The sequence below is a fragment of the Thamnophis sirtalis genome, unplaced genomic scaffold (genome assembly GCF_051295495.1).
Source record: "Thamnophis sirtalis isolate CommonGarterSnake01/CBP01778 unplaced genomic scaffold, rThaSir2_p1.2 scaffold_5, whole genome shotgun sequence".
NCBI lineage: Eukaryota > Metazoa > Chordata > Lepidosauria > Squamata > Natricidae > Thamnophis > Thamnophis sirtalis.
In genome coordinates this window covers 38,298,892-38,313,470 of record NW_028261385.1, presented here as the reverse complement: position 1 = coordinate 38,313,470, position 14,579 = coordinate 38,298,892, and the positions used below count along the sequence as shown (strand labels likewise).

The following is a 14,579-nucleotide window of genomic DNA, read 5'->3' as shown; positions in this document are numbered from 1 at the left end:
ACACCTTGGAGATTATTAGTAGGATTTTTTTTGTAAAAGTGGGTTTTAAAAAATGAATACAAACTATTGGGCATCTTTCCTGCACAAAACAACTGAATAGCAAGGTGTTCAGAAAGGGCCAATGCAAATATTATTTCTATTTTCTGTTCATGGAACAGGGCAGCTGGCACCTGAATAGCTTCACTTTCCATGATCCATACGCATCCCTGTCTAGCAAACAAAAGCTCTCTACGTCCTCCTGTTAAAATCTGTCCATTCACCTTGCTTATGAGCAAAATGAAATAGGGCAATCTGAGCTTGCCAAGATGATAAAATCAACAAGTCTCTGTCTGTCTGTCTGTCTGTCTGTCTGTCTGTCTGTCTGTCTGTCTCTCTCTCTCTCTCTCTCTCTCTCTCTCTCTCTCTCTCTCTCTCTCTCTCCTTGGCCCTCCCTCACCCTCTTTTCTCTGATATGACCCTCTAACAATTTATATTATTAATCAATAAATATTTGGATGAGATTCAGAAAATACCATACAAAAAATGGTACTTATTTGCTTCAGAGTTAATGTTTCTGCCTGCCAGTGTGAATGGCTATGGAATCAAATTTAACCTGAAAAAACAATTATTTGATAAGTCTTACAATAATATCCCAGACGAGAAAAACTGATAGTATATTAGCAGTGGCGGATTAAGGCTCACTGGTGCCCTAAGCACTGACAAATGTTGGTACACACACACACCCTTTATAGTACTGTACAAATCTTCATTGGTTTTTTTTTCTCTTTCTCAACTTTGTGGTACACTTGGGCCTGGTGCCCTAAGAATGTACTTAGTCTGCTTAATGGTTAATACACCACTGTATATTAGCACCTGATGACAAACCACCTTAAAAAGAAAATACACTTTTTAAAATATATATGTAGTAAAACTATTATTAATCTTGTGTTTCCAGACATTTGTGGGAATAAACCTGCCTTGTTCACAGAAATTTGAGGAGGCTTTGTCAGATGTTGGCTTTCATTTGTTTTGTCGTGCATCTACATTATGAAGAAGCACTCAAAACATATTTTGCCTTTGTAACACAATAGGATAAAACATTATCAAGTCTTAATTTTATCTGCCATAGCTCCAATTCACAGGTCTGCAAAAAAAAATTTTAAGAGCTGTTTTAGTTATTCCACGTAATCTTTATGTTTTTTGGTGCGCTGAATCCGAAAATGACCTCCATTTTGTCATAGGACATCATGTTTCCTGACAATTTAGGTAACTATGTTAAATAAGGCAATACCTTAAAATAAATGGAAATAGATTTATAAAATTAAAGTTTTATTACAATATTTTCATGAAAATCCTTTTTTGAATGAAATGAGCTCACCTACACACACTAAACTCGATTCTTCTTCCTTGTGAGGCTCCTCTTGGTGCATTTACGCTTGTGAGTAGCATCTGGAATGTCTCTCTGAAGCATCCAACAGTAGTCTGCCATATTTGCAATGCTCCATTTTCCCTGGTATCTCCTTTCCATCTCTTTAATGTCTTGGTGGAATCGTTCACCTGTTCCTCACTCACAGCTCCCAAATTTTCAGGAAAGTAGTCAAGGTGGGACTGGAGGAAATGCACTTTCAAACTCATCAGGCAACCTAAAGCTTGAAATGCTTTCAGCATTCTTCCGACAGTCTTTTTGTAGTGAGGATCTTTGTTATTGCCTAAAAATTTCTGTACTACTTCTTTAAATGCAATCCATCCTTCTTTTTAAGGATCCGTCATGGTATTGACAAACTCTTGATCAACTATAAGCCTATTAATGTCTGGTCCGACAAACACATCTTACTTCAATTTGCCTCTGACAGGCATGGAAACCTGGTGACCAAGTATTTGAAGCATTCTCCATCTCTTGGAAGTGATTTTACGAATTGCTTCATCAATCCCAATTTTATGTGGAGAGGTGGTAGAAGAACTTTATGGGAAGGTACCAAAGTTTCTGAGAGGACATTTTTTTCACCGACTGCTAGCACCCTCGGCTGCCAACTCTTCTTGGTCCAGTAATTTTGTCGGTCTCGACTGTCCCATAGACACAGAAAACAAGGGTATTTGGTATACCCAGCTTGTTTCCTGAGCAGCATGCACAAGACCTTCAAGTCCCCACACACTTGCCAACCATGGTCTTCATATTTAAGTTTACGAAGAACCAATTCCAAGTTCTCATAGGTTTCCTTCAAGTATACGGAATGGCCTACAGGTATGGAAGTGTAAAAACCGTTGTGGGAGTAAAACTGCTTTGAGACTTCTTTTTGAAGAATCTATAAAAAGATGCCATTGCTCTGAATCATATTGGATTTTAAATTGACCCATCAGACCTTTGACACTGATGCAATAGACCAACTTGTCTTCCTGGGCAAAGTAAGGAACGAACTTCTTTTCACGATGTCTGAACCATGAAGATGACACTCCTGGCAAATAAATGCATTTATGTGAATTAATTCATAGTAATTTGGACTTTAAATTTGGTTAAAAACCCATAATATAAAAAAATACCAAAAATTAAAACAATTTGATAAATTTGAAGACAATTTTGCATGTTGTGGCAAATCATGACATCTAGGAGTTTTTTCAATATTTTATTTGTTTTCAGCACACCAAAACACATAGAAATTAGATGAAAATAATCAAACAGCTTTTTAGTCGCAGACCTGTGTTATTTCCATAACACTGTCATCACCCCTCTGCTGATTTATACTGCTTTCGTAGATCACCAATAAACTCCAAATTATTAAAAAGGCTGCCTTTATTACTAACATATTTTTAATGAGAATTTTGAAAAACAAACTTTTACAAATATTTACTTCCCTCCCCCCACCCTCCCCCACCCACCCCAACCTTCCCCCCCCCCGACTTCCCAGAACCAATACAGAGTATAAATCTTTAACAAAAACAATCTAAAATATACTTAAAAAGAAAAGGATATTAATAACATCTTTTAATTGAGCTTTAGCTCCTCCTTGCTAGACTAGCTCTAGACAATTTATATCATTCCTGGTCTTTAATCATAAGCTATCTGAAATTTCTTAGTCCCATATTTATTTTGAGTATAATCAATCCATCTTTTCCACTCCAGTTTATATCTCTCGTTTGAATGGTCTTTAAGATATGCAGATATTTTAGCCATCTCAGCTAGGTTTGTTACTTTCAATGTCCATTCTTGAATAGTAGACAAATCTTCCTTCTTCCAGTATTGCGCCACCAACAATCTAGCTGCAGTTATTAAATGCAAAATCAAGTTAATCTCTACAACTGTACAATCAGTAATTATACCTAACAAAAATAACTGAATCTTATTACTAACATTTTGATACAATGATGAGTGGATGATTCTACAATACTTCTAAATGATTATTGGGGAAATAATTGATGTCATCAGACATCAAATAAATTGCATTTTACATTTTAAAAAATTGACAAACTTTTGGAAGGCTTTACAGGTTGGACTCAAGACTTTGGAAGGCACAAAAAAGTGGTTTTATGCAAAATGAGGATAATTTACTAAAACAAATTAGGGATCAAAGTCAAATGCATATAAAAAGGTTATATAATGTATTAATAGAAATGGATTCGGAAACAGAACTAGTCAAAGACTGTATGATAAAGTGGGCACAAAATTTTGAAGAACCAATAATGTTGGATACATGGGAAAAGATATGGGTAAGAAATGTAAAATTCACGCAAGCCAAAATCTGAGAGAGAACTTTTATAAGATGTGTTATCGATGGCATTTAGATCCTAAAAAACTGGCTTGCATGTATCCGAATTTACAACCTAAATGCTGGAGATGTGATTGTGTTGATGCTACATATTACCATATATGGTGGACTTGTAAAAAGGTTAAAGCATTTTGGATAAAAATATGGTGGATTATGCAAAATATTTTTAAAAAGAGGATAAAGTTCACCCCTCAGTTATTCCTGTTAGGTATAACTGCTGATTGTACTGTTATAGAGACTAACTTGATTTTGTACTTAATAACGACAGCAAGACTGTTGGTGGCGCAATACTGGAAGAAGGAAGATTTGCCTACTATTCAAGAATGGACATTAAAAGTAACAAACTTAGCAGAGATGGCTAAAATATCAGCATATCTTAAGGATCACTCAGATGAGAAATATAAACTGGAATGGAGAAGATGCATTGACTATATTCAAAATAAATATGGGACTAAGAAATTCCAGATAGTTTATGACTGAAAAAGCGAGGAATGATATAATCTGTTTAGTTAGCCTAACAAAAGAGGAGTTAAAGCTCAAATGAAAGATGATACTAACTTTCTTTAAGTTTATTTTAGAATATGTTTGTTAAAGATTTATATCCTGTATTTGTTCTGGGAAGTCAGGGGGGTGGGAGGTTGCGGGGGTTGGGTTTGGAGGTAAATATTTGTAAAAGCTTTTTTTTAAAAAAATTCAATAAAAAAAACAAAATAAAAATAAACAAAATTGAAAATAAAATTAAAAAAAGACTTTGGAAGGCACATATGACCCCAGGACAATTGGTTGAGGTTTAATAATTTAATCTGAGTTGAGATAGGCAATTACCATGCTAATTAAATAAATAACCCTTCAGGTGAAAAGATCCTAAACCATTTAGGCAGCCAAAGCCAATGGTTTGAACTAATGCTAGAAAATACCTGGCAAGTTGTTTGAAAAACAGGAATGCTTGTGACCAAAAATGCAAACATTTATAAGTTTTATTCTTCGGAGCACCTGTTATCATATTTTCCTTTTAAACTTTTACTGCCAACTGAATATAAAGAAAATGCCATATAATGTTCCGAGTCACAGCAAATATGGAGAGAGGAAGGGAGGGGGGAGGAGAGGAGAGGGGAAATGACATATTGGCTCAATTTCTCCTGCTAAAACACTATAGATTTGAGAAATAAAGCAGAACATTTTCAGTTGTAATAGGAAGATGTGGCCTGGTGACTGGAGCAGATCATAAACTGTTCTTATGCAAAATCCAAATTAAGTTAGAATGGAAATAAAAAGCCAAATACTTTATATAAGACACTTATCATGAGCATACAAGATGAATGTGAAAACAGATTGTGAAAGACCAAGAAATAAAAGAAAGAACTTTGGATGTCAGAACAGATGGTGGAAATTTTACAAAAGGGAAGAGAAGCCAAAGCTCAAAAAACGAAAGTTAACATGACAAAAAATTCAGATTGTTAGAATAAACAAGAAACAACATATATCACTGAGGATAGAAACAGACTTGAAAAAACCAGGAAATCTTCCAAAAGACTTAGATCAGCCATGTTGTCATCCCCACATTAGAAAACTACAGGAATGGAATATCTACAAAAATGGGGCAAGAAACAAAAAAGAATTAGCAAAGCTTCTAGCTCTTTCCATCTATTAGGCACTGTGTCATTCTCCATTCTGTTGCAATAGTCTAGCTCAGTGATGGCTAACCTTTTCATTGCTGCGGCCAAAAGCGGATGTGCACCCATAATGCAATGCATTATGCAACATGATCCCTTGCACGCCCTGCACATATGCGTATGACCTCCCAGCTCCCTCACCCCTGCGCACTCAACTTCCCTCTGCACTCCCGCCTCCCATGCATGTGCACCTGACCCACCGCATGCCCCCTGCCCCTGCGTGCAGGACCCCCCATGCTCCCCTGCACTTGTGTAGCAGAGACCCAAAAACTAGCTGGCCGGCAGGAGATGCAAGCACATGCGTGTTGGAGCTGAGCTGGGGCAACAGCTCATGTGTCCGCAGAGAGGCATCTGTGTGCCACTGGTGGCACGTGTGCCATAGGTTTGCCATCATGGGTCTAGCTAGAAAAGATTCTAGCTAGACTATGGCAACAGAATAGAGAATGATACAGTGACTGATACATCAGTTGGTCAATAGGAAGGAGGGAGGGAGGAAGGAATTACCTGTGGTGAAATGTAATCTGGATTCCCATAACCTGCATTCCAGAGGACCAAGAAACAGCTACATTTATATAGTTTATTTGGGGGAGTCAAGATAACTCCTCCATAGAAGTTCTCACAGTATATCTTTAATTATGCAAGTAGTTACTTTAGTTTGGCAAGATTTCTGTCTATAGGTGAGGAAGAATAAAGGAAACTACTTAGATGTAACTCTGCATGCCTTTCTTGGTTTTTGGAGTCTGACATTATCATACAATATCCTTAATTTCACATACTAGCAAAATAATACTCGGGATCTTCCAACATAGACTGGATCCTACAGTAGTGATACCAGATATTTAAGTGCTTTTAGAAAAGGCCAAGGAACAAGACACATTTTTTTCTGATGCAAGTTGAATAAGTGAGAAAGTGAAAGAATACTTAAAGGAAGTCAATATATGCTTTATTGATTATAGAAAGGCCTTTAATTGCGTTGAGTCAAGCTGTGGAATGTCCTTAGGAAAATAGGAATCCCAAAAATCTTGCACAAAACCCATCTACAAGATAGGAAGCCACAGTGTAGATAAATGACGAAGTATCCTGGCCAGTCACTCTCTTACCTAACATGTCACAAGGTTGTTGTATGGAGAAAATAGGAGGAAGGAGTATCAGATACATTTGCCACCTTGCAATATACAAATAATAGACATGGGATAAAAAAAAAATCTAAAATAACAAAAAAATGGGTACAAGGCAGTTTTCCAGTTATGACCATTTTAGTGATCGTTTGAAATTAGTATGGCACTTGTGGTGTCAAAGGCTACCAATTTAAATTCTAATTTTGAACAATTAATTCAAATTAGTCTAATATATATTAGATTAAAAATTATTCTTTTGGCTATTTTAAATTCTTGGTTTATTGGTTCACATGCAAACAGGGCTCACAAGCCCCTGGAATCTGCTATGGAAAGTTTAAAATAGAGATTTTATTTACTTAAATAAATGGTTTAGTTTAAAATAGAGATTTTATTTACTTAAATAAATGGTTTACTCTGTTTACCCTTGCTTGTCCCTTATTACATTATTATATCAATGAAAATATAGTTTACTTGGCAATCATTAGGATTATAAAATAAACTTTAAAATTTTCATTTTTTTGATTCAAAATGAACTGCTTTATAATGGAAGGCGTACTCAGATTGAGGCAAACTAATGAAAATCTCCTAAACTCAGCAGGATCTTCTTACAAGCAAAGCAACTCTGGGATATTACATAAGAATCAAGTTATGATATTATGTAAGAATCAAGTAAAATGCATCATGAAAAATGTATAGAAACACATTCTGGGCCATTTTATGAAAGACTCAACAGGGAAACCTTATTAAAGTAAAAATGTTTATTAGAGCCATTCACAGCATCACAAGAATTATGATCTGGGTCTCTCTTTCTTGCCTTTGTACAAGGCTAGTAGAGAAACATTGGCTACTTTAACAACTTTGAAGCGAACTCCAGGAATGTCACCAACAGCATGACCCTTCCGACCAAAGCCAGCAACCAGGACTTCATCATTCTCCTAGTTTAAAAATGAGACAACAATTAATATTTGATGACAAAAGCATGATTGTACTTTTACAATTTTTGGTTCCAAGAAAAAATGATTTAGTTTTATTCAATTAATAATTTCCCCCTTCAATTAGGTGCCATATTATATTCATCAATGTATTTACCTCAATAAAATTCAAACAGCCATCATTGGGAACAAAAGCTGTAATCTTCTTGCCATTCTTGATAAGTTGAACTCGAACACACTTCCTGATGGCAGAATTCGGCTGTTTAGCCTCTACACCACTGAAACATGAATTGAACAATAAAGATGCTGTTATAATACATTTCTAAAGTACAATAATAATGTTTAGCAACTAATTATACAATCTTCATGTTCTAAATTCATAATTTTAAGAACATAAAGCCATATGATACTGGGGGTTGTCTTCCCATGTGCAAATGACAATCAAAACTAAAGCACAATTTACAGCTTGTCCTGTTTAAGTAAGATCACAGCAAAATCCAGGCATCACTCTATTTCTTTTTTGGAGTATATTACTCCAAATAAGTGTGCATAAAGCTGAAATGTTAATTTCACCTATTGTAAGAAAAAAATACAATTATGTAAGTAATACCACAGATAAGGCCATAGTTATATGCCAATTCCTTGAAAACAAAACCAATGGAACTCAACAAGACAAACTGAAGTCTCTGACTTCCATGGGGCTTGTTTCTAAGTATCCTTAGGTAAATTAACTGGCTCTTATTTACTTTAGAAAGAAAAACAAAAGAAATCTAACACTTAAAAAGATGAAAAAGACAGATTAAAGTTGGTTCTAAGTAGACCAGTGGTTCTTAAAGAGTGGCATGGGAACCCTGAGAGCTCTGTGAGACCCTTTCAGAAGGTCAACAAAGTAAAATATGTTTAAATTATTCCATTTTAATATCTAATACAGTAGATGTAGAAATAACTGACATAAACCAACATTCTTGGGAGTTCTGAATCATTTTTAAGAACGTAAAGGGTCCTGAGACAAAAATGTAAATTACCTATATCGAACAGTAATTTCTAATTTTAATAACTGGAACAGAGAAGTAAATCACTTAGAAGAAATGTGGTAAGACCGCAACCTTGGAGGTCTTATTCTACAATGACATGTAAGATTTATTGTGGACTGTTTTTTTAAGTTACAGGTACAAAAACATTCACTTCCAACAACCAACACAAATCGTCTCTCTAAGGCTGCAATTCATAGGGAGAATCGGGGGTACGTAAGCACCTCTATCACCACAGTTCAATTAATTCCACACTGTTTTTCTGTAGCCCCTGCGTCCCATAGTTTTATTCCTAGCTAATAATGAGTGAATGAGATCATCCCATAATTTTTTCTAGTTAATAATGAGTGAATGAGATCTCACTTACACTTTTTCCAGGACAATTCCTTTAGCATGAGAAGCTCCCCCAAATGGGTTGGCTTTCAGAGCAGTACCCAGATGGGCCTTCTTATATTGCTTGTCATGCCACTTCTGTTCTCGGCGGTGACTGCGAAGCTTCCTGGCTGTACGAAGTCCACGGCACTTGCCTAGAAAAGAAAATATAGATATCAAAACAGGAAATTTCCCTGAATGTAATCCGAAGGACCTCGTTTCAATAGGCCTTTAACACTGATTTTTATGGATTGTTGCTTTTTTTCACGTTTTTTCTTCGGGGGGCCAACAATGACCCTTGATCTTTTGACAACCCTTACCCTGGTGACAAACAAAACCTCCTTGCAGTCAAACTTACTTGATAGATAGGATTTCTTGAGGGGAAACCGAGGTACAAACTGAATTTTAAAAGTTTTAAAAAACAGCCAAAAGCCACAGAAAACTCCCTCCAAGGCCTGCTAGGAAACTGAAAAGGCACATGCAGGGAAATCAAGCTGGACTCAAGGAAACCTCAGCAAACTATTGACGCTTTTAAAAAGATCTGACCAAACAGAACAGCATCTATAGTAGGTAGACAATAAAGCTGAGAGTTTCAAACGTGTGTGTGCGGACACGTAGATATATAAATAAAACACATAAAACACATATACACACACATGTGTTTATGTGTATGTATGTATATGTGTGTGTGTGTGTATGTATGTGTATATGTATATATATACACATACATACACATAATGTATGTATGTACATACATACATATACATATGTGTGTATGTATGTATGTATGTATATATATATATACACACACATACATACATACACACACATACATACATATATACATATATTTAAAGTCACAACCCCTGGTATGCCCAAATATATCACACACACACACACACACACACACACACACACATATACACGTTTGTTTGTGTGTGTGTGTGTGTGTAATATATATGTATGATGTATGATGTATGTATGTACGCACGCACAGCTTTATAGAAACACAAACTCTCAACTTTATTGTCTCCCTAGATGCCGTTCTCTTCGGTCAGATTTTTCTCAAGCGTCAATTCGGATTATATAGGTATAGTTATGCTTGGGACACCAACCAATTGGAATATTATTTTTTCCCTAAAGAGTCCAGGCTCTCCCCCATCCAGGACACTCGGACATAGAAGGACCGCTTATATCGGGCGCCACAAAAGTTACGGTTCCGCTTACCCATCGCGCTGCCGCCCCGGGAGCCGAAAGACGGCAAAAAAGACCCACCATCCTTTGCGGCAGCTCTACGTCGCGGTGGCAAAGACCTCACGTAAATGTAGTTCCCCGCGCCTGACTCGCCGGATTTTATACTATCTTCTACTACAGGGGTCTCCAACCTTGGCAACTTTAAGACTTGTGGACTTCGACTTCCAGAATTCCTCAGCCACCAAAGCTGGCTAAAGGAATTCTGGGAGTTGAAGTCCACAAGTTACCAAGGTTGGAGACCCCTGGTCTACTAAGAAAAAAAAGGGCCAACGACACCATGGGCGCGGAAGTTCGAGCGGAGGGAGAAAAATGATCACCCCGCTGACATGTGGTTCTAATAAATTAGAGACGCCTCAAAGACACACAGGAACATTCCCACAGAATCTGGATTTCTACCTTCGCAAAGAAAGCCGGCCTAAACGGCTAATAATCTCGCAAAGGGGCGGGGGGGGCGTTGGAAGTCTACTAACGCTTGAGGGCGTGACACTTCTGTCAGAAAAGGAACGGCTGCCAACCGAATTTCCCACAATGCACCACGCCTCGTCCACCATCTTTCTTTCCTGCAGCTTTGGAACAGGCTCTCGGTTAGACAGCCTTCTCCCCCCCCCCCCCAGACCGAAGGGGTCCTCGAAGCCGGTGCATTCTGGGCCTTTCTTTTTCCTCCTCCGGATCGAGGACGACACGATGGGTGAGGTGCTCCTGCTCTGGGCATCGCATTGTGGCCGAACAGGGGTGATGAAAAGGACCAGAGGGATGGCTGAGGGCTCTTGACGGGCGGAAAAAAAATCTCCCCTCCCCATCGTCCTCTCAGAGCAACCGTCGCTCAATCTTTTTTGAGGGCCACGAGGCCCTCCATGTGGGTTCCTAACATTAGTCCCTCCTCGTGGTGTTCATCCATAGAGTTCCCTGATACGAGATGACAGCGACGGTATATTTTTTAAAAATCGACCAGCAGGGATTGCTTTGCTCTCCGAAACTTTTGGGAGTCCATTTCCTAATCTGAGTTTCTAAGGATGCCTTGAAGTCGAAATAACAACTTTCCTAACAAGCCTAGCCAGAGTTTGTTGCTCGTTGGGGGAAATATGGGAGTTCAAACTTAACAGGCTTTTAGAGCATGACATTAAAAATAAATTTGAGGACAATGAAGGTCGGCGGTTCGAGTCCCTAGCATAGGTCTCCTGAGTGAGCAGAGGGTTTGACTAGATGACCTCCAAGATCCCTTCCAACTTTTGTTACTGTTAAACTCTTTCCCATCTGTGGTAACTTCGGGATGAAGATAAGGAGCCTGTAGCCACATGACTATTCCTCAGAATTCTGGGATTAAAAGTCCATAGTATAACAGACTTTTAGTGTACATTTTTTTAAAAAGTAAAAAGTGTAAATATCTAAAATTAGAGTTATGAACTGATTACATAAAGGATCTAGTTTTGGATTATGGATTTTGGAATTCCACGTTTTGCTTTGGAGTGTGGTCAAAATAAAGGATTAAATGAATTTTACATCGTATTTCCTTATATATTGAGATTTGCTTACAAAACTCAGACATCTATTTTTAATGTTTACATTTCCATTTGTGCTTACGTTTCCATTTCTGCAATGAATAATGATATAAATTCCCATTTGTTGCTACCGGTAGATGTATTATAAATAAAAGAAAATTAAAATAAATTGAGAATGTGTTACAAAGAAAGGAACCAGATTGGAACTTCAAAAGTCCTAAGATACATTATGTGCATTTGTGTGCATACACAAAAGAGGAGAACATGAGAAGCACAGGATCTTCCAAATTTTGTTTATAAGGCTTTAGCATAAAGTACCTCATTTTTGGTATAGCAGGTTGCTTAAATTTGCAAAAAAATAATAATCCCTGGATGTAGTATTGGAAAATACTGTGCAAAATTTTAGTGCAGTTTTGAGAAGGCTAAAACGATGAATCTTATAAATCACACTTAAATATGGAAAGTTGATGAAGGTCCAGTTCTACAGACTTAATTGTAATTCCTAATAATTTTTATCACACCATTTTCTAGGCAAGTGTCGTGGACTTCGTACAGCCAGGAAGCTGCGCAGTCACCGTCGTGAACAGAAGTGGCATGACAAGCAATATAAGAAGGCCCATTTGGGTACTGCTTTGAAAGCCAATCCTTTTGGGGGAGCTTCTCATGCCAAGGGAATTGTTCTGGAAAAAGTGTGAGTTTCACTAGGAATTCATTGAATCTTGATTTTGACTGAAGAGATTTACATTGTTTCTTTTAAAGTGTATTGTACTGTTTAACAGAACTGATAAATGGATTAAATGCAGTTGTGTGGCTAAATAACATTTCTAATACATTCCTGTTACTAGCACTTAGGCAAATATTGGGAATATTTACTCTTAGTTTTGTAATCAAGGCAGAATTTTAGGAAATATATTTTTGAAAATATTAATATATTTTGTTAAGAATACAAATAGTGTCAAGTACTGGGAATTTTTCTTTAATATCAGATCTTCTGACTAAAGTGAAGTTTGATATTAGTTTTTCTGTTGAAGACTTAAATTACATTAGGCATTACTTGCTCCGTGGACATACTTCTTGTGTCAGGTTTGCAATTCACTGTGTCATAAGTGAGACTGGGTTTACATGATTATCTTTATTTGAAAATATGGAATTGGCTTTTGATTATTTAGCTTAGTGAATTTCAATTGAACTAATAAACTCAGTTTTACAAAGACAGAAATCTTTATTCAGTTAGGGAATACTTTTGATCTGTCAGAAAATTTCATGGAAGGAATGGAAAATAGTTTCTGCTGCAGTTTTGTGTGTTCTCCTTCCTTAAAAATTTGCTCCAGAAATTTGAAGAACTGTCTGAAACATTGGAAAATACAAAGAAAAGAAATCTGCAAAGATATTCTCCCCTTTATGCTAGCTGGAATGTTCTGAACTCTTAAGAAATGTTCCCACCAATGGAGGAGCTGAATCTGACCCAAATGGTTTGGCTTAGTGCAAAGTCCTGGGGATTGCAAAATATGCTTTTATTACATAAAATGTTTTTCTGTTCTAGCCAAGAATATTTGTAGCTTGTGATGATAAAAAAAATTTAAACATATATTCATTATTTTCATTTTAGTGGTGTGGAGGCTAAGCAGCCAAATTCTGCTATTAGAAAGTGTGTCCGAGTCCAGCTCATCAAGAATGGGAAGAAGATTACAGCTTTTGTTCCCAATGATGGCTGTTTGAACTTCATTGAGGTGAATAATTAATAATTTCTATATAACAGTAGGAATTATCAGTGTGTTTTCACAATAATTGGGACTCAAATTCTTTATAACATTTGTACAGAAGATTCTCAAAAGTTTCAGAGAGAAACTTAAAATTAAAAAATGTCCTACCTAGAAAATACACGGATCAACTAATCTCTTTTCCTTACTTTTACACACGCAAATCTACAATACAACCGGCATATATACCTAAAAAGAGGATAAAATCAAACCAAAGAAAATTACTAGCTGACTGTATATGAAGGGGAATGATGCACCCTGAAATAAAACATTTTCCTGGGGCTTAGTGTTGTGGACAATTATTGAGAGATATATTTGGACCATGAACTTGGTTTCTAGTATTCAGATTTTTCTCAAGAAAAAAACACTGCAGGAAATTAAGATTTTCATTTTCCTGTACTTTTATTTCTCAACTTTTAAAAGTAAGTAATGGATTTTGTTTATGTGGCAAAATTAGCTTTCATAAGACTCAAGATTGTGTAGATGTTTAGTAAATTTTGATTGAATGACATTAACTCTTATTTGTTCATTGAATTCTAGGAGAACGATGAGGTTCTAGTTGCTGGCTTTGGTCGAAAAGGACATGCTGTTGGTGACATTCCTGGAGTTCGTTTCAAGGTTGTCAAAGTGGCAAACGTTTCCTTGTTAGCCTTGTACAAAGGCAAAAAGGAAAGACCCAGATCATAAATTTTATTTTGCTGTTAAGATAATAAACAAACATGGTCCTGTGTTGTGGCTGTGGTGGTTGGCTTTGGTTTTTATTTCCTATAGTCATTCAGTGATTGGAGCAAAAGCCAAAAAAGTTTTTGATAGCAGGAGAAATAGTTAAAATATCTTCAACTATAAAAATATGAACAACCACAAGATGGCACAAAGACAAACTTCTTATTCCTCTTTGTGGTTAGCTCACAGTGGAAGAAATGATTAAATGTAATTAAAAACAGGAAATAGAAAAAGAAATCTAGTTTACACAAAGTAGTTTTCACCTTCTATTCATTTCTGGAATAATGAAACCATGTCCAATGAGTTGGCGAGACCAACAGAGGGAAATAAGATTTTATTCAATAATAACCTTTGGATTTTCACATAGGAGCAGATAATATTGGGGTGGTTACAATACTTAGAACTAGCGTAATGTCTCCATTTCTTAACAGTTTGCTTTTACTTACATAAAACTACATAGTCTTAAAATAGAGACTG

The 14,579-nt window shown here is 36.5% G+C and overlaps 2 protein-coding genes across 2 annotated transcripts; one reads left to right on the top strand and one right to left on the bottom strand.

Moving 5' to 3' along the window:
• Nucleotides 1-7,271: 7,271 nt before the first annotated feature.
• On the bottom strand, nucleotides 7,272-10,250 carry LOC106538770 (small ribosomal subunit protein uS12). The gene is made up of 4 exons (XM_014053384.2): nucleotides 10,094-10,250; nucleotides 8,862-9,021; nucleotides 7,621-7,741; nucleotides 7,272-7,466 (listed from the first exon to the last, which is right to left on the bottom strand). Exons 1-4 carry the CDS (start codon nucleotides 10,095-10,097, stop codon nucleotides 7,320-7,322), a joined length of 432 nt encoding a protein of 143 aa, XP_013908859.1. The 5' UTR covers nucleotides 10,098-10,250; the 3' UTR covers nucleotides 7,272-7,319.
• Nucleotides 10,251-10,666: 416 nt separating this feature from the next.
• On the top strand, nucleotides 10,667-14,107 carry LOC106538769 (small ribosomal subunit protein uS12). Its single transcript, XM_014053383.2, has 4 exons — nucleotides 10,667-10,808; nucleotides 12,151-12,310; nucleotides 13,229-13,349; nucleotides 13,920-14,107. The coding sequence occupies exons 1-4, from the start codon at nucleotides 10,805-10,807 to the stop codon at nucleotides 14,064-14,066; spliced, it is 432 nt and encodes a 143-aa protein (XP_013908858.1). The 5' UTR covers nucleotides 10,667-10,804; the 3' UTR covers nucleotides 14,067-14,107.
• Nucleotides 14,108-14,579: the final 472 nt, after the last annotated feature.

What these genes read in the sequence shown, in the direction of transcription:
- LOC106538770 (XM_014053384.2), bottom strand. An exon ending in GGAATTGTCCTGGAAAAAGT is followed by an intron (nt 7,742 to 8,861) that starts GTAAGTGAGATC and finishes TTCATGTTTCAG; the next exon opens with TGGTGTAGAGGCTAAACAGC. An exon ending in GCTGTTTGAATTTTATTGAG is followed by an intron (nt 7,467 to 7,620) that starts GTAAATACATTG and finishes TTTTTAAACTAG; the next exon opens with GAGAATGATGAAGTCCTGGT.
- LOC106538769 (XM_014053383.2), top strand. An exon ending in GGAATTGTTCTGGAAAAAGT is followed by an intron (nt 12,311 to 13,228) that starts GTGAGTTTCACT and finishes TTTTCATTTTAG; the next exon opens with TGGTGTGGAGGCTAAGCAGC. An exon ending in GCTGTTTGAACTTCATTGAG is followed by an intron (nt 13,350 to 13,919) that starts GTGAATAATTAA and finishes ATTGAATTCTAG; the next exon opens with GAGAACGATGAGGTTCTAGT.